Here is an 18127-nt window from a genome sequence, read left to right as displayed (position 1 = left end):
GCTGCTTTAACAGGGACACCCCTCAGAAAATCGTTGTGGCTGTTTCCTTGGTCAAAGCAAATGCGGTTTATTTGTCGTTTTCTCTCTGTTTCATGTTTTAAAATGGCGACATTTGGGATTTGCACCTTCCCGTCTGAAACAGAATTAGTAATCTTGTACTCTGGAGTAGATGTTGGGGGAGAACGTTTCCTAGCGGGCAAGAAGAAAGAAACCAAAGTGTCACAGAGGCGCCCGCTGACGGCAGGGCTGAGCCCGCACTGACCGGGGCCCCGCAACACTCTGCTTTTAAGCGACAGGTGGAGGATGAAATAACGGCAGCCGAGCTCGGCGTCTCACAAAGCTGCCCCAGCACACCCGCTATCGCAGCTGTTTATTTAGCGACTTTCATCCCATCCAGCCCTCAGGTGCGCGCCCCGCTCCTGTCAGGCTGCCCCGCCGCAGAGGGATCACCAGAGCCCGGCGCCCTCGGGAACTCCCGCTCCTTCCCCGCAGCGGCGCCGGGCGGCCCAGGGCAGGCGCGACCCCTTACCGGAGAGCGGCTTGCCGGCCGCACCCGCGGCCGCCGCCACCACCGCCGGGCCCGGCCCGGCCCGGCCCGCCCCGAGCGCCCGCGGCCCCGCCCCGCGCTCGGCCCTTCCCGCTCGCCGTACGCGGCCGCACGGGGCTGTTGCTAACATGGCGGCCAAGGTGAGTGCCGCCTTGCGTGAGGGAGGGCGGTGCTGCGGCGACTCCCGCGGCCCGGGCTCACCCTCCCGCCCAGGCACCCGCCGCCCCGAGGAGAGCCGCAGGACACCCCGCGGGGGGTCCCTCGGGAGCTCCCGGAGCAGCCGGCCCCGCGCGGCCTGCCCGCACCCCGCCTCCTGTCAGAGCCGGGTCGCCCGCGGAGCTGGGCGGGCCGGTGAGGGCGGCCCAGGCCCGGCGGCTGCTCCGTCCGGGGCGTCGCTGAGGGCGGCGGAGGGGCCCGCCATGCCCGTTGAGGTGGTGTGGCCCTGCACAGCCCGGCCCCACTGACCGGCTCGCGGTGGACCCACAGCTTTTCCGCTCCCGCGCGGGCCGGTCGGGAAATGGCGGTTTCTGGGAGCGGGGACATGCCTCAAACCTGTCACCGAGGGCTCCCGTGAAGGAGGAGCAGGAAAGAAAGAGGTCTCGGTATTGCGTTCTCCAGTGCAGATGTTGAGGTAGTGGTTAAATTGTACAGTAGGGAATAAAAGAAGTATTTCTGTTCTGGTTCTTCTCTGTCTACTTACAGCCTCTGAAACGCCTTCCAGTCGTTACTGGAGAAATGAAACGTCAAAATACTAGTTTGTACTAGCATTGTAAAGTGTAGTAGTGTTATACCATCACTAAAACAAGGGTGTTAAAATCGTGCTGTTACAAACAGTAACAAGTATTTAAAATATCTTTCATTGTAGAGATAATAGAGTGTCTTTAAACAGGAAAAAATATGCCTGTAAAGAGCTAGGCTTTCACTTAAATATTTAGACAGGTTTTTCAGTTTTCATAGTCGAACTGACAAATAGGTTGCTTTCACATGAATCTTTACATTTACTTTTGCAAAACATTTAAAATGCGTATGTATCTGCAAAGAAAAAGATGATGCAAATGAGGAAAGCCAAAGGAATGAAAATGAAGCAATTTACCTTAGTTTGTTATGAGACAAGTACCTGAAAGAAGGAACTGGGTTTGGCTTTGCCGTATGCATAGGTGATCTTGAAGTAGTATAGTTTAGTACATAAACCTGAATGATTCAGTGCTTTTGGTGAAGTGAGGTTAACTTTATGTGTGTTGTTTATTATTTACTATGAAAAATTAATAGTTTTATTCTTAAGTTTTCACTCTCTGTAGGTTACCATCTGGCAGACAAAGGTTAAAAACAAATCCATGGAGTGCCAATAAGTTGAGTGAAGTGGAAGGATGCTCTGTTCCACTTGTGCATTTTTTTTTGTAGTTGTCATTAGAAATGTATAAATAAATACATACCCAAATTAAAAGAATTGGTTTCAGCTTAGAAGCTTCTGACAATCATCATGTCTCCTGTACCTTCTGGGAAAAATAAATCAAAAGGATATGAGACAGTTTTATGTTCTACCTCAAGACATCTAAGTGGTAGGATAAAACCATAAACCTGTGCTTCTTATTCTTCGAATAACAGCTTTCCACTGAAAATATGACATGCAGTAGCTGCTAAAATTTGAATCTTACTTTAATCTGCCTAGTAGGTTCTGGTTTTGTGATAGAGAAGGTGCCTATATTAACATATACATGCATTAGATTTTTGCATATAGTGTACTCCTTTGATTACCTGGTTTTGTTTGAGGCTTATTCCTACCTTCAGAGCAGGTTTCCTTATTTGTGCTCCAATTCTTGAAGCAAGTATACAGAATTTGCAGTTTCAGTGGGAAACAATACTTAACGCCTTGGAGATTAGCATAAATTAAATATATGGTTTTATTCTTTAGTTTGTATTCTACATCTTTTGAGTTGAAGATAGTGAATTCTTTGTAGTGATGTAGCTTTTTAACTTTTTTTTTTATAGAATCTGTATTTTTCATCTTTGATAAGATTCTACACTTTAAAGTAGATTGTTTGAAATGCAAAGACCTAAAGCCAAAATTATCCAGGTACATTTGACAGTTTTATTATTATATTTTGATTAATTTTACTCTAGACCTACTATTAAAAGGCCTAGCTGTAACAATTTTCAGCTAGAGAGCATATAATGAATTTCTTCAGCAAATAATTGCTATTCAGTCTTCTCATCAAAAATAGTGCCCTCTCTGTGAGTCTGCGCTGTTCAGTGCTTTGAAACAACTGGTGTGCTTTTTGTGCTTGGGAAAAAACCAATGTGCTGGTGGTACGTGTTGCAGCGTGTTAGCAGTGTCAGTAGCATGGCAGTGGTGTTGCAGGAAACCTTCTGACTCTTGCTATTGACCCTTCCCCGTCCCAGAGCATTAGGGCTGGTAATTTCTAGTATCTGCAATTCTGGTGATGTTTAGATCTGTGTTCATATAGAATTCATCTGCAGAAGATGTCATCTGGGCTCATGGCTTTTGTAACTGCTGGCATTTAGATCTGCTGCCATTAGAGACTGGGTGATTTTCTTCTGTTAGTTTCGTAGGGCTTAGGTCAGAGCACTAATTCACATAAACGCAGAACTAGTAGTAAAATGCAGAGCAGATGTTGAACTAAACTCTTTCAATTAAAAAAAGAAAAACAGTAAATTAAAATATTTCCTGAATTCATTAAAGAGAAGATTTTTGTGTGTGTTTGAATCTGTTATGGACTGACGTTCTGGAGTCATTCTGCTGGTTAACCAGTAATTCCAGGATTTTTTACAGTTCAAGCTTGTTTTTTCTCTCTACTTCTTTTCTAGTCTTTGGTATAACTTGTGATCCTGTCATTTCTTAACTCATAATAACTTCTTTTAGAAGGTTTCATAGGTAAAATATCTTTTGATTTCTGTAGCTAAGCAATATGTGATTTTCCTTGTTTAATACATAGTATCCTTTGAAGTAATTTTTAATAAAATAATAAATTAATAATAGATGCAACTTGGCTAACTGAGGTCTTTTTAATATACCTAGACGTTAGATAAAGAGGATAAACAGCTTAACGCAGTAAAGCCTTTTTAGGGTAGCCAAGGCGACGTTGCTCTTCTTTGTGATTTCAATAGGAAAGAGTGAAACCTTGAAATAATCGTGCCAGCGTAAATGTTAGATAGTACAGCTGTTCACTTGGATTTTTAAACATTTATGCATTTGTCTTCAGGCGTCCAAAAATAAAGCAATTACTGTCAGTCAGGAATTGGACTACTTTCCTCACTCACAATACAGCTTTCTCTTTTATATCTAGCACAATAAACTCCGTTGCGAATTTCTAAACCAAATTAATCAAATTTGGTAAGTGTTAGTAGCCAGCCCAGCCTAAACCATGACAACAATATAAGTTTTTCATGATTTCTCACTTCTGAATTTTATTTTTCTTCTTCTGTCTGCTGAATATTGCTGTGTTGTCTTGGTACCAACATGTACTGAAATAAGCAATCTGAATTACGATAATGTTTTAAACAGTTTCTTTTAATAATGCTTTAAAAACACAGACTTTTCTTTGAGGATGGGTCTCCCTTTATAAATAATCTTCTGTAGCTCAGACTGGTGTTTTGCTCTAAGCAACGTTATCAGAAAGACAGTTAGTGTGCTAACTGGTTCATATTTTGATGACTTTTGGTATCTTCCCCCTCTGTCCCACTGCAGATCCAGGTGTGTTGTTGGCTTACCTTGCAGTGTCTGCTCCTGCGCTTGTGTGCACGTGTGGTGCCTGTAGACCCTGCCTCTCTCCATCTCTCTCTGGAGAGGAAATGGGAGGAAAAGGAATAGAGTCATAGAACGGTTTAGGTTGGAAGGGACCTTAAAGATCATCTAGTTCTAGTATCGCATCTCCTGCCTTCGAGTGGCTGCCTGGCCTGCCAGCCCTCGGGGGAGAGGAGCTCGCTCCGTCTCAGCCATCATGGTGTCCCCATCTCCCCTGGCTGGGACTCCTCACACAGCAGGTTCTTCACAGTTCTGTCCCCAGCTTTCATCCGGTAGCCATGTCCAGCAGTTCTCTCTCAGTGCCCCCCAGGGCTTTTAGACTTCATCTGCAACGGGAAAGTATTTTGGGGTGTCACTAGTGTAAATTAAGAGAATAGCACATGCTGGTCAACATGATTGTGTCTACAGAGATGGCTTTGCCAGCTGAGATTTGCTAGTCCAGCTATACTGGAGTTGTGGGGGTTTTTGATGCTTCCAGCTCACACAGGTGTATTTGAAAAATTTCATAACATCAACGTGGCCTGAAGAGAAAAAGCAGTGGGGTTCTGTTTCTCGAAACAAAATGAGCTCAGTCCTAGACATTTTCCTGCCATTCCTGTATTGAAGAAAAGCATGAAATAAGTAGTAGCCACTAGCAGACTTTTAGCGTGGTGCGGTAATTAAGCTGACGAGAAGGTTTTGTGTGCCAAGGAGGGGGGAGGGGCACATTGGCTGTGTGTTAAGAGCAGGAATACTATATATTAAGACCATTAGTGTAGAGAAACCTTAAGTAACCCTTCTGCCTCTTGGCCTCCATGCCAAAAAATGCAACTGAAGAATAATTTTTAGCTTTAAGCTACAGCTTTCAGCTCTGGCATTGCTCCTCAACTCTTTTGTTCTGTGGCTTTGTGTTTTGCTGTGATTGTACCATCTGAAAGTTTTGCTGTGATGATCGCACAGTTTGCTTTAGAAGTGATGGTCTTTTGCTGTCTTGAGTAGTTTAATATACATGTGACTGACATCTCATGAACCTGAGCTAATTCGGTGTGGTGCTTCTGCGTTTCTTCATTTTCATTGTGCGTTTGTTACTACCACTAAATGCTATGGAGTAAATCCCACTCCTTTGACTGACAGGATATTTCCAATTGAAAGCTGAGATAACAATGAGAATATAGTAGAGTTTTATACTAGGGATTTAAGGTATTTCCCAAAATCAAGTTGGTTTTTTCGCTACTTTTCTATTTTTCTGGCACTCTACTACCATCATCTCTATGCAGATCCTGGGAAAGTTTTCCGTGCTTGTGTTCACATTTTTAAAGTTGCAAAAATGCCAGCATGCGTAATGCCAGCTCTGATTGTAATCTTAAGGCAATCATTTAAAAAATATTCACATGAAGCTATGTTTGAGTTTAACCTTTTGTAATATATGGTGCTTTTTTCCAAATTAATGTTCTAAGTAGGCATCAAACTCTCATGACCAAACCTGTATTTCTGTAATTTACATTGTAACATAAGTGATTTGAAAGGTAAAGCAGGTGATTCTTAATTCCAGTTATTGCTATGTATTTTCTTTTATTGTCAACACATGGTTATTCCAAACAGGCAGTAGTTGGACCATTCTGTGAATTGGAAAGGAGATGGCATTTTGTCTGGTGTCATGGGGAATTCCTGTAAATAAAACTGAGGTGCTTTTTGCTGAAACAAGAGTCATTCATTGACGTGGAGTACCTGTACGTTGAATAGATCAGAACTTGATTTGCCTTAAGGGATGATGAAAGCATCAACGTGGCTTTGAACACAAAATTCTTCCTGGTATTTTAGACATAACTGTTGTTGTCAGTGTCCTGTATCTTTTTCTTTACCATTGTAATTTGAGAAAATCTTTGCATCAGACTGAAGAGGTTCCTAAAAGGAGTACTGTTTTAAAAAGGTTTTAAAAATTACTTGTTTAATATCCAGATTTTACCAGAGTGAAATTTTTACTCCTGCATTAACACTCCCTTTTTTCATCTGTCCCAGGTGGCAAGGCTGGCAGCTGTTTCTTCTGGTTTGCCATTTGCATGTATTACTGTATATGCAGCAACAGAAAAGGAATCAAAAAGTCAGCCGGTGAAGCCAAATCAGGTAAGAATCTTACAGTTTGTCAGTCTTTAAAATAATACTAGAAGAATCTGCAGAATACCATCTCTTTTCATTGAATTATATTACCCAGTAAATAAAACATATAGCTAAGTAATATCGGATAATAAAAATTACCTCCTAAATAACTGACTGCTATAGCACAAATAGAACATGAAATGTTACAATAGTAAATTAGTAAAGTTTTATCTTATTTTCATTATTACGTTATTTCCAGACTGAAGCCAAAAAAGGTAAAAGAGTATAATACTTACTGATAATAAGTCTTTTTCCATTGTACAATTTCTAGTAATACATGCATGCATATTCCAATTATTCTTGCTCATACTTTTTCTGAATAAAAGATATCTTTATCCTACGCAGTAATTCTACTTCTTAGAACCTATACGATACTTTCAGTTTTCATTTCTAAAGAATTAACCTGTAGTCACACTTGTGTAAAGTTTGTAAATATAAAAGAGCATAATTTGATATAGAGGTTTTGTTTGCTGTAATGGGAACACCAAGTATTTGCAGTTTTGACAAACACTATGCAATGTAAATAATAATCTCTATACAAAACTATTTCCCTGCGGTACAGTTATGCTTTTCTTTCCAGCTTCCAATTTACTGTCCACCACCTCTGAAATCAAAATACATTGAAGAACAGCCTGGTGACTTGCAGAAGCGATTTTCTTCAATAAGGCAGACAACCGGCCGCTATATTGGATGGTGCAAGGTAAGAAATACCTGCACCCAAAGTTCCCTACAATTCCTGACAACACGATTAAAACATTGAAAAAATGCATACTTCACCTCAGAGGGTTTGGTTTTTTTGCAGTTCCTTGTATTAGCATACACCTATAATTTAAGATGCAAAAATGAACTCTTCCCTCATTTTTTTTCTCTACTGTTCTTGTAACAGGGAACATGTGCGTTCTCCCTGTCTTCCAAATCAAAAGGCAGTGAGATAAAGAGGTCCCCTTCAGTCAGTGCTAAACTGGGTTTAGGCCAACCCACAGTGGCAGGTTCATAAATACCTCTTGGTTAACTTCTACAGCAAGAGTGACGTAGGTAAGTTCTTCCTAGCAGAACTTGATAGCATTTAGGAGTCTGAAATTCCAGGAGGAGAGAGTGAGCCGCTTCCAAAGGGCAGGTTAAAAGACATGATTTAGATACTTTAGGAAAGACAAACTGAGTGAGTGCATCCAATGTCACTGTTAAAGCAGGCTGTTATAACTAGTCACCAAAAAGACCTCACAACTCTGTTGTTGAATATTCTAGGCGCAGAAGAAATATGATACCTGTCACCATTCTCTTAACTGTTGGTAAATGACAGCTTTACCCTGGCTGTTGTTAGTGTGAAATTTTATGCTTGTATTTTTCTGTCATAAAAAAGTAGACTCTATTATTTGCAAAAGGCAAAGAAATCAAAATTCTTCATGTATTTTCTGTAAATTTTGATTCCACTGGTCTGTGAAAATTTTGTTGGTGACTGCATAACTGAAATAATTTAGTTATAAATCTGTATCAAACTTTTCCATGCCCTTAATTATATTGAGTGTCTCTGAAATTGACTAGCAGTGACCTCTGGTGGTACAAATTCTGTGTTACTGCAAACAAATGATTTCGGTGAAATAACTCAAGACGACATTCTTTTTCATTAATCTCCTAAAGAATGCATATTTACTCAATTTGTTGAGCAATCTGAGGACAATGACACTGATAGTAGGCTAGTAGAAGGTTTTTTTTCTGGATAAACAAAAACTTGTCATTAAATAAATTGACCAATTTGAAGGGAGTAATGCACACTCCCTTGAAGTTGAGCACACATCTTAGACCAAATCAATACTGCTTATCTATAGCAAAACTGAGCACCATTTTTACAAACTAAAAGACAAAGTCAGTTTTACTGGTAAGTCTCTCTAGGGAAGAGGAGATTGTATTTTATGATTAAATTTTCTTATGTTATACAGTTGGCATCCAGATGTTTTCCCACTCTACGGTTTTGTTCCTGAGATGTCAATTTTGAGAGTGATCTTACTATATTAAAAGAGACTTTTTAAAATAAAATATTTTAGTTTTAAAAATATAAATATGGTAGTCAAAAAGGAGCTAGGTCTCAGCACGGTCTCTGTAGAAGTTCACTGGTTTGTTTTCTTTGAAGTTACATAATATTTCTTTGTCTCATTGTGCTGAGCCCTATGTATCAACTGAGATGTTTTGTACTGAAAACACGTACTTTTGCAAAGATTTTTTTTTTTTTTGTAGGATGCTTTTGTCTTTGTTAAAAATGGAATAATGGATTCAATTCAATTTGGAAAAGGTAGGCAAGTCACATATTTTTGAATTGAGCATTTTCTGTTGTTTCTCCTTGTGACTTAGAAAGATGGTTGAAACAGCCAATTCTAGTTATAGGGGGGAGGAGAGGGAAAGGGCGGAAGGGGAGTGTACTGGAATACTTTCCACAAATGTGAAGACAAAAAAACTGGGACCACTCTTAATTCACTATGGTGTTTCATTTCTGTTCTGAAATGAGAAAAATGACAAATTAAATGGTATGTCTCATTCCTTTGATTTTAGCTTTGTTCTTAAAATCATAGTATCACAGAATCATTGAAATTGGCACCTGTATAGATAACCTAGTCTGGTCACCTGCTTAAAGCAGAGCCAAAGCATGTTACTTGCATTTCTGTCCAGTCAGGTCTTCAACATCTGCAGAGATGGAAATTTGACAACCTGTTTTAATTATAAAAATGGCTTCTTAATTAAAGCAGAAGTTACAGGTACCATTTGCATTCAAGTTCAGTATCAGAAATTTATAGTTAACAGTTATTTTCCTTAAAAATAGTATATTGGGAGATCCCAAAATATGTGGTGTCTCATTTAATCTGTATTATCTCACAGTAAAATCAAAACTTAAAACCATGCTTTCTGTTTCCTTTATTAAGGACTAACGTTTTATTAAACAGAAAAAAGTATCTAAGGAGGAAAATTGTTAACTTTGCTGTGTTTTGAGGACTGTAATTCTGGTTCTGTCTAACACAGACTGCAGAGTGCGCACCTGGATAATAAGGCATTCATTAACAAAAAATCCAGTTTTGGATATTCATAATTTTACTTCCATCTTTATTTCGTAAGTGGGAAATAAAATAAAAGGATTAATATTGAATTGCTATGCTTTTTTTTTTTTTAATTTAAGATGCTTATGTTTACCTGAAGAATCCACCACCAGAATTTCTTCCCAAAGTTAGTGTAATTACAATATCAGGCTTAGCTGGCATAGTGCTGGCAAGAAAAGGTAGGATTTTTTGCTTATTTTCATTATTGATGTGTTTAATATGTAGCACATAGTAATTTTAATGGTCAAAAGATTTTCAGTTCTTGAAATGTAGACAAAAGCCTATGTAACTAGTATTTTTTAAAAAATCCTTCCTGATAAATTTAAGGAACATTATATTTCTTTCAGAAGCTGGCTAAGGCCTAATACAGCAGGATTATGTAGTCATTTTTAATGGTGGAATCAACGAAAATTCAAAGTAGGACACTTGTTTTGAGTTTGTTCATTATTGATTTTCAGAAACAATGTGTGTATGGGAGGAAATTGGAGACAAATTAGAACAGGTAATGTTACAGAATATAGTGAAAACTAAGGGAACTCAGAGGGAAGATGCTAAAGAACGTTGGCATTTGGCTAACAGGTACAAGAGAATACACATCAGAAGGCATGATTTCAGCAGCTTTGAAGGCAAAAGAGTAATTTAATAGATACAGACGCCTCTCCTTTCAAGATAAATACTAGAGGAATAATATTTAACCTGCCAGAAAACATTGTTCAGAAAATGTTAATCTATAATACCTAGCGTGTGTCTATCTGAATAATCAATGTATTGGCAGATTAGTGAAAGCATTCTTCTTGTATCCCTGTTACTTTTTGGTGGACGGATTTAAAAAAAGGACTTGGGTTTGAGAATCCGTCATCAGGGCTCCTTGTCAACAAAGGGGAACCTGAGCCTGGCCCAGCCATTCTTGCATTTAACAGAGGCCCCGTTTTCCAGGCTCCTGGCTGCTCCAAATGCCGCAGTCTGTGTCTGGAGGAGAGTGCGCATGGAGCTAGTGAAGAAGCACAGCAGCTCCTAGATAACACAGAGATTCTTCCAATTTTTCACAATATTGGAAAATCTAGTTTGGGATTAACTCTTGTTCAATAAACCAATGTTCAGCATATCACTATCTCCTGCAAATGTGACTTTACTAAAATATTATCACACTCTGTATTCTCTCCTCCAGCCTTTATGTGGTTAAGTTTGGTCTGAACAATGATTAGGGGTTAAACAATGGTGTTTAATTGATACGACTACTTAGCTTTACATTTCATTAGTGTTTAATTATTTTGAATATTTGGCTTTATACAGATTCTAGATTTAAGAAAATCGCTTATCCGCTGGGACTTACTACTTTAGGAATTTCTGTGTGTTACCCAGCTCAGTCAGTGGTATTTGCTAAGGTAAGTTTGCTTGAATTTTAATATGGAATTAACAGTTAATTTAGTCATAGCATACCCATTCCACTTGAATTAAGCATCATGGGACTAGGAGTCAGAATTCCCGTGCATCTTCATTAAAACATAAAACGCATCACAGGTGTTAATTGCCTAACTATAAACAATTAATAAAATAACAGAATTAAAAAATGCAACCTCTCATTTTTTAATCCTCATCTCTCAAATAAATGGAGTTTATTTTATCTTGCTGAAATAAAAGTAAGTAAAAAATATAGTTGTGCTGAACTTGATAGATCTGCAATTTGAGATACTGTACAATTGCATCTCTTGTTAGAATTCCCTGTTTTCCAGTTACTGCCATCTTGCAATTGTCTGCCTGATTAGAATACATCTTAGCTGTTTATACTTAATATTTTGTATGCAAGAATTGTTTGCACACAGTACTTTTCTACACAAAAAGTGAACTGAAAAGCAGGATATAAAGCCTATATATCTCTTCCTCCTCTATAGTTTTCCAGTTTTTCCCTATTTAGAAAAGCACATGCTGCTTCATAAGAATTCTTTGTGGTTCCTTGACAAAATTTGTATTTATAGTTTCAAAACTGCACTTCTGTTGTTAAATTGATGAGAAAGGAAAATTTATTTTAGTTAGTTGTGTTTGTTTCTAGAACTTTTCTTTTAGTTAAATGATCAGATTTAAGTTTTGACAGAAAGATTTGTGTAAAATTACTCTGAATTGAAAAAACTACTATTGAATCTCTAACTTTTCATCATGATGGATCAGTTGTTATTGTTATTAATTTTAGTGGGGCATTTTTGTTTAGTATTTTTATACTTCCAGAGTATGTAGGAAGATATCGCAAAGACCTATACTGTGGTTAAAATCTTCGGGTAATCTTACAGTGCTAAACTGATATGTTGGTTTCTTTATTCTATGCAAATCAATGAGGATTACATTTCTTAAGAGGCAGTGGGATTTCTTGGCTTATTCTCATAAGACTTAAATGTCAGGGTTGGAAGATGGGGAAATGAATAGTAATGCTACGCTGTATGTTATGACCTATTTTAGGAAGCTAAATCCTTGTTTCCTGTCTACTTTACATTATGTGTAACCTTTTGCGTAGTTTTTTGTAGTTGCAGCTGTGAAGTATTCTGTTTGTACAGAGCATTTGTGAAGGTACTCCATAGTTACTGCAGTATTATAAAATTACTTTTGGAAAAATAGAGTGAAGGATTTGGCCATTTGTAAAACAAACCACTGCTCACTAACATGGGCCAGGTTATCTTTGGGTTTATTTCCTTTTGCGTCACTGTCTTTGATCGTTTCCAATATAGTGAGACAAGTTTGGATCCTTTAAAACTGCTGCAGCAGCCTGTTGTGCTAACGTTGCCAAAACACTGTTTGCTGATCAGGTTTTGATTTCATTTTGAGTAGGTAGATGTAGCATGTGAATGCCACCTGCGGATTTCTAATACCAATTTAAACGTTATTTTGAATTTGCTTGATGTGAGAGAACTATGCACTAGATTTTGAAAAATAGATGATTGAAATGTCTTAGTATGGGGTCAAGCATGTTCTCATGCAAATAAGATGTGTTTCATTTGAATGGTCTATGTATCTTGGTATTTTTAAAGCTGTGATTAAATTATATTTGTCTCAAAAAAATAGGTAACAGGGAAAAAGTTATTTTCTGCAAGCCATCAAACCTATGAAGCTGTGCGATCGCTATGGGCAAAAAAGGAAGATGTCACCAAGGTAAGCTTTCTGAAGTAATGACTGTAACTCATAAATTCAGCTGGAAAAAAAAGTAAATTAGAAGGTCAAGTGCTTCTCCTAATACTGTTTAAGATTACTAATTGTGTTGTGAGGCACAAAACCCCTTCTTATTTTTGTAACTTCAGTATTTAATTAATGTCATGTATGTTATACCTTTCAGACTACTAGATAGTGAGATCCCCTGCGTAGTCCCACAATACATGCAAGATGCATAAGAGAAGACTGAGTTTCTCTTAGAGCTCATTTTTGATCTTGACAAAGATAGTTCATTCTCATTCAAGCTTTGGTCGTAAGCAGACCACTGAATTTAAGATAAAGACACACAGAATTACAGTAGGTATGCTAGCTTTTCTTAAACGTATCAGTGAAGGAAATTCCACAACTCTTCCAGGTAGTCTGTTTTAATTATCCTGCAATATAAATTGTCCATGCCTGATTTGTTTTTTTTTTCTTGTCCTGTCCTCATTGCAGACGTAGTGAATAAATGGTCAGTAATCTCTTTATATTGACCTATTACATATAGAAAATTTATCATGGTTTTTGACATGATCTTCTCCCTTGTATAACTTTTTCGTATAGAGCAGGCTTTCTAACTCTTACATAATTCTTGTTCTCCTCTGAGTTTTCTCTAGTTTCTCTCTCTCCTTTTACTGTTTTTAGGGTGTTTGTGTGTGGTTTGTGTTGTTGGTTGTTTTTGTTAAGTGAGGTGGTCAAAACAGGACATAATAAACGAGCTGAGGCCTTGCCTGCACTAAGTAGAGGGGAATATTAACCTCCTGTAAATTACATATGGAATTTGGCTTAGTACATCCCAGAATTAAACATGTTGTTTCTGCAACCTGAAAAGGTTTCTCTCCAGTGGAATTTAAAAAACCCCTGACAAAAGCAGTACTTCCCCGAGTAAAAATTCTGCTTTGCATAGTGATTTTTTTTTTTTTTTGCTCTTTTTAAAGACAGTGAAAGTTTCTCAGTCTTATTAACATTTAGAAGTATCGTGCTTTAAATCTGTGGTCGTCAGTTTTATGCAGTCCTCACCTTTTATTTCCACTGAGGAGCGCAAATGGAATTCTGAATTTTGAAAATGAGATTCAGAAAGATGTCATTAAACTGATAGCGAAACAAGAATTGATGCGGTAAAGACAGTTTCTGTTAACTTTATTTTTTTTGCCTGAGTGAAGACTGTTCCCAAAACAGTATTTATTTATTTTTTCATTACTAGGGGGTTACCATGATTTGTCTTTCCATCTTCTGTTAACTAAGGGTAGTAAGTGTTCTGTAAAAACTAAATGCTATTTCAGTCTTGTGTTAGACTATAAGTTCCTCATCTGTAAATGAACAGTGACTTCCTTGTGAAGTACTTCGAGGGTGTCAAGTAAAAGCACAGTATCAGGCTTAAGTATATACTCATGACAAAGTAAATTTCCTTACGTGTGTATCTGAACTTACTGTATTTGAACTCTGGGATTCTTTCATGCATTTTGTTTTTTCCAGCTGTGTCCCTTGTGTGCAGCTGACTTGAACATTACTAGTTGAATATCACTGTATGATGCCATATCTAATTTCATAAAAGCTAAGCTTTCAGGCTCAAAAGCTTTTTTTGTTTTTTGCAGTAATGTATTAAGCATATACCCATGTGCGTTTAATTTTTTATTAATGTTTGGTTCACAGCTGCAGCAAGAATCAAAATCGGTTACGCAAGAAGATAAGAAAAAGAAGGAAATTCCTAGTACAAAACCCGAGTCTGCTATTGAGTCAAGATCTCTTAACAGAACAGAATTTTCTCCAGTAGAATCTTGGAGTAATAAAGATCCAGTGCCTTCATCAGGTGAATTAAGTATTTCAAGTGTAATCTCAGGGCAAATTGCAAATCCAAATACTTGACTTAATTTTGTAGTTACCCTTGCTTTAAAATGGAGCAGACTGTCATAGCATATTATTCTTGGGAATATATTGTACGTGCTTTCATTTAATATATACTTCAGAGCCTCAGGGACGTGATCATTTTCCTACTGTGGGCCCTGTCTCGGTATCAGAATTCTTACATATTTGTTGTTCTCTCTCCATAATGTTTTCTTTCATTCCACATGGTGTGGACCATATCCCTTATTGTTAGCAATGAGAGTATATCATCAAATACTTCTGTTAAATATCTACTTTAAATTATCTTTCTGTTGTCAGAATACCATAACTGTAATTTAAAGGCTTACTGATGGATTTTTGGGAAAACAGCTAATTTGAATTACTATTCATTCCTCTGTACAGGTTGTATATCTTCAGATATTGGCAAAAGAGGAATGCGTAATTGACAAATAAAGCATTGGATTTTATTTTGCTAGGGGTTTTTTTTGCAGTGATGTTCTTTGTGCATCTTAAGTGATTGAGATAATTGACTAGATCATGTAACTGCATATTTAATATAGAAATATTTTGATATGCAAACTGCTAAGAGAAAAAGTGGAATTACCTATTAAAGGAGAACTAAATTTGTTTTAAAATAATGTTAACTTTTGTAGGGGCAATTTCCAAATTTTACTCATCACTTAAACTTGCTTACTTTTTATTTTGTTCTTTACCAGAATATTTTTTTTTTTTTTGGAAAGCAAGCAGAACATATTTGGATGGAGTTTTTAAATTTTTTTCCCTTTATTTTCACTACAATATACATTCACGTCTTTCTTTGCTTTGGTTTGCCCTTCTATTTTCTCTGATTTTGTTTGTGGAATACTTTGATCTTTTTTTACATTTGCTTCAGTCCAGACTGTCTGTAATGGTTTTATTTATATAGATACCTTCTGTCTTTGCTTTCATGGATGGAATTAGTTCATGTCCCTAATACAGACAAAAATGTTCATCATTAAATTAATCTGTGTTGGCACAGATGTTTATTTTCACTAGTCCAAATGGGGCAAAGCTTTCAGGAGAACATAGCACCCTTAAACCAACTCGTGTAGCTGGAAAAGAAGCAGATGTGTAGTAGGAGACACAGTCCTAGAAAAACTGCCTTTGTGTTCTCTTCAGTCCTCTGGAATTACAGTATCATTTAATATGTCAGTCTTTGTGCATTGTCATTCAGGATGAGTGTGAGGGCTCAACATTTTCATAAATTCAGTTCATTGTTTTTTTTGAAGTCACGAAGTGAAACTAGGTAAGAATGTTTGCCTTAATTTGGAATTCTTACCAGCTGGCAATAGCTTCAGGAAAGATACTGATTCAGTTGGTTTTGGGAGACAGCTGTGCTCCTGGAGCAGTGGGGGAAGAAAGACTGGAGATTTTTTTCCATGTCCCAAACATTCCTTTCCATGTGTAGCGAAAAGCATCACTATTTCTTCTCTTACCCTGCTGTGTTCAGGAATTAGTATTAAAGTATAGAGATTAGGAGGAAGGCCTGCTCTCCATCCATTGCTGTGTGCTAATGATTACAACATGCCTTCATTGTCCTGTATCACTTACAGTTTTAACTAGAATGTACATATTTTGATCTTTTGTAAGTGTTTGGTAATACAGTAATTCTCAAAATATGTCAGTAAGCTTTTTTTTTCCTACAGCTCAAATGTATGTGTATTTTTTTAACTAAATTTCTTTAATATCTCTAACAGGAACAGTGAAGACACCAAAATTTAAGCCTGATCCAAAACTTATGGACCATGGTCAGTCCAGCCCAGAAGATGTGGATATGTACAGTACTAGAAGCTAAGACAAATCTGGTTACAAATCTTTGCGAAGTATTACAGATAAGGGGGAGGGAAGACGGGAAGGAATAGTCCTTACAATACACACTCTGTGAGGTATAATTTAATCAGGTATTTTCTTATATCCCAGTTTGTATTATTGACTTACATGATTCTGTTCAGTGAATATTTTGTTTCTCTCTACTTAAAAGCGGTGAGAATTCACTCATTGTCAGTGTCATTAGCGAGACACTGAGAAAACGTGTCTTCTCACAAAGAGGTTTCTCTGTGCCAAGCTTGTTAATAAATGTCACTTTACAAAGGATATTTGAAAATGTAAACATATCTCTGTACTTCGGCTCAGATGTTCATTGATCTGAAAGAAGAATGTGATGGGTGGGGTTTGCAGAGGCTTCTTTGTATTTTTTCTTGCGGCTCTGGAATGAAGAGCAACTTCTTATTGGTCTGAGTACCCTTATAAAGATGGTTGTTGTATCATACGAATAGCATTATCTTCAATGCTTGTATAAACAAGTCACTTGTTATTTGCCTCTTTCACGAAGATGAATGGAAACAACTTCTTGTCCTACATGCTTCTTGTGTATTTAAATGTCACTTAAGTTGGAGAAAAAACATACCTGATTTCTAAAACATCCTTTATAGACTATGCATTAGTTTTCACCAACTTCTAATACTTTGAAGAACTGTATGCACATTGCTTAATCCATGAAACTGATACTGTTTGAATTTATATAGAATGCATTAGCAGTGTTTAGGAAGTTGGAAACCTTCTGTAGTTTTGAGGTTAAGTGCTGACAAATACTAAAAAATGTAGAAGTCATAGGCAGCCAACTTTTTCTTCCCAGGAGTTTGCATGCAATACCCGCTGATCTTGGTAGAATTTCTGTGAAATTCTCTATTTTTCCATAAGAATGAAATTAGAAATGGATTAAGTTTCCTAGGATGAAGCTTTCAAACACTGCTTTTATCATTGTGTATATCACTCCTGGTCATTTCCATTTCTCTTTAAAACACTCTTACAAGGGTTGGAATAGTTCTGGTGGTCTTCATTGAACAGAGTGTAACTCATCAGTACACAATGATAATCAGCCTCTGCCTAGAGTTACTCTCATCTGTATCTACTGTGGCACTTTCCTAGTATATAAACTGCAAAAGGACACTGTGCTGTAGTTTGTCCTTCAATCTATTGAATTCTGTTATCTTTCAATTAATGAAAATATCTGCTTTGTTGTAAAGTTGAGGGGGTGAAGCAAGAAGAAACTATACAAACAGATAGTTTGGTTGGAAGACATAAACCTGAAAAGAAATGCTGCTTCATAGGAATGTATTCTTAGCACTGGGATATGAAGGGATATTCGCTCCTGTTCTCCACAAGAAGAGATTTCACAACCTGATTCCTTCTTCTAAGGCTGCTAATGCAAAGGCAAATGACTCAGGAAATACAGGCAAAGAATATTCCTGGTGTCACTGTGGGACTAGCAGAAGTTGTGAGGAGATACTGCACAATGGAATGTGCACAAGGCAAGGCACAAATGATGAATGAGCGAAAGAAATAAGTAAGGCTTTTATTATGGTTCAGAAAGAGATAAGTATTGGTATTTTGGAATACAAATTTCAGGCAAAGTGTTGAACTTCGTTATACAGAGTCCAACAGAAGGTGAAGTCAGTAAATACAAAGTTTAAAGACGAATTCTATTAGTTAAACTTGCTTGGGACAGCTGACAGAATTTAATTTATTTTGTTTCTTTAA

At 37.5% G+C, this 18127-nt stretch overlaps 1 protein-coding gene across 3 annotated transcripts; it reads left to right on the top strand.

The window, feature by feature from the left end:
* The first annotated feature begins 584 nt into the window (after window positions 1-584).
* APOOL (apolipoprotein O like) lies at window positions 585-16856 on the top strand. Of its 3 annotated transcripts, none has more exons than XM_074600864.1 (9): window positions 588-687; window positions 6309-6413; window positions 7027-7146; window positions 8679-8733; window positions 9610-9708; window positions 10823-10914; window positions 12581-12667; window positions 14357-14513; window positions 16285-16856. In XM_074600864.1, the coding sequence occupies exons 1-9, from the start codon at window positions 676-678 to the stop codon at window positions 16380-16382; spliced, it is 825 nt and encodes a 274-aa protein (XP_074456965.1). In that variant the 5' UTR covers window positions 588-675; the 3' UTR covers window positions 16383-16856. The 3 variants fall into 3 exon arrangements, with proteins under 3 accessions (XP_074456966.1, XP_074456965.1, XP_074456964.1); XM_074600863.1 differs by lacking the exon at window positions 588-687 and adding an exon at window positions 2537-2621; XM_074600865.1 differs by lacking the exon at window positions 9610-9708 and having other exon boundaries at window positions 585-687.
* Window positions 16857-18127: the final 1271 nt, after the last annotated feature.

The sequence above is a fragment of the Larus michahellis genome, chromosome 9, assembly GCF_964199755.1.
Source record: "Larus michahellis chromosome 9, bLarMic1.1, whole genome shotgun sequence".
NCBI lineage: Eukaryota > Metazoa > Chordata > Aves > Charadriiformes > Laridae > Larus > Larus michahellis.
The sequence above is the reverse complement of the archived record's forward strand: the minus strand, read 5'-3'. Positions and strand labels throughout refer to the sequence as shown.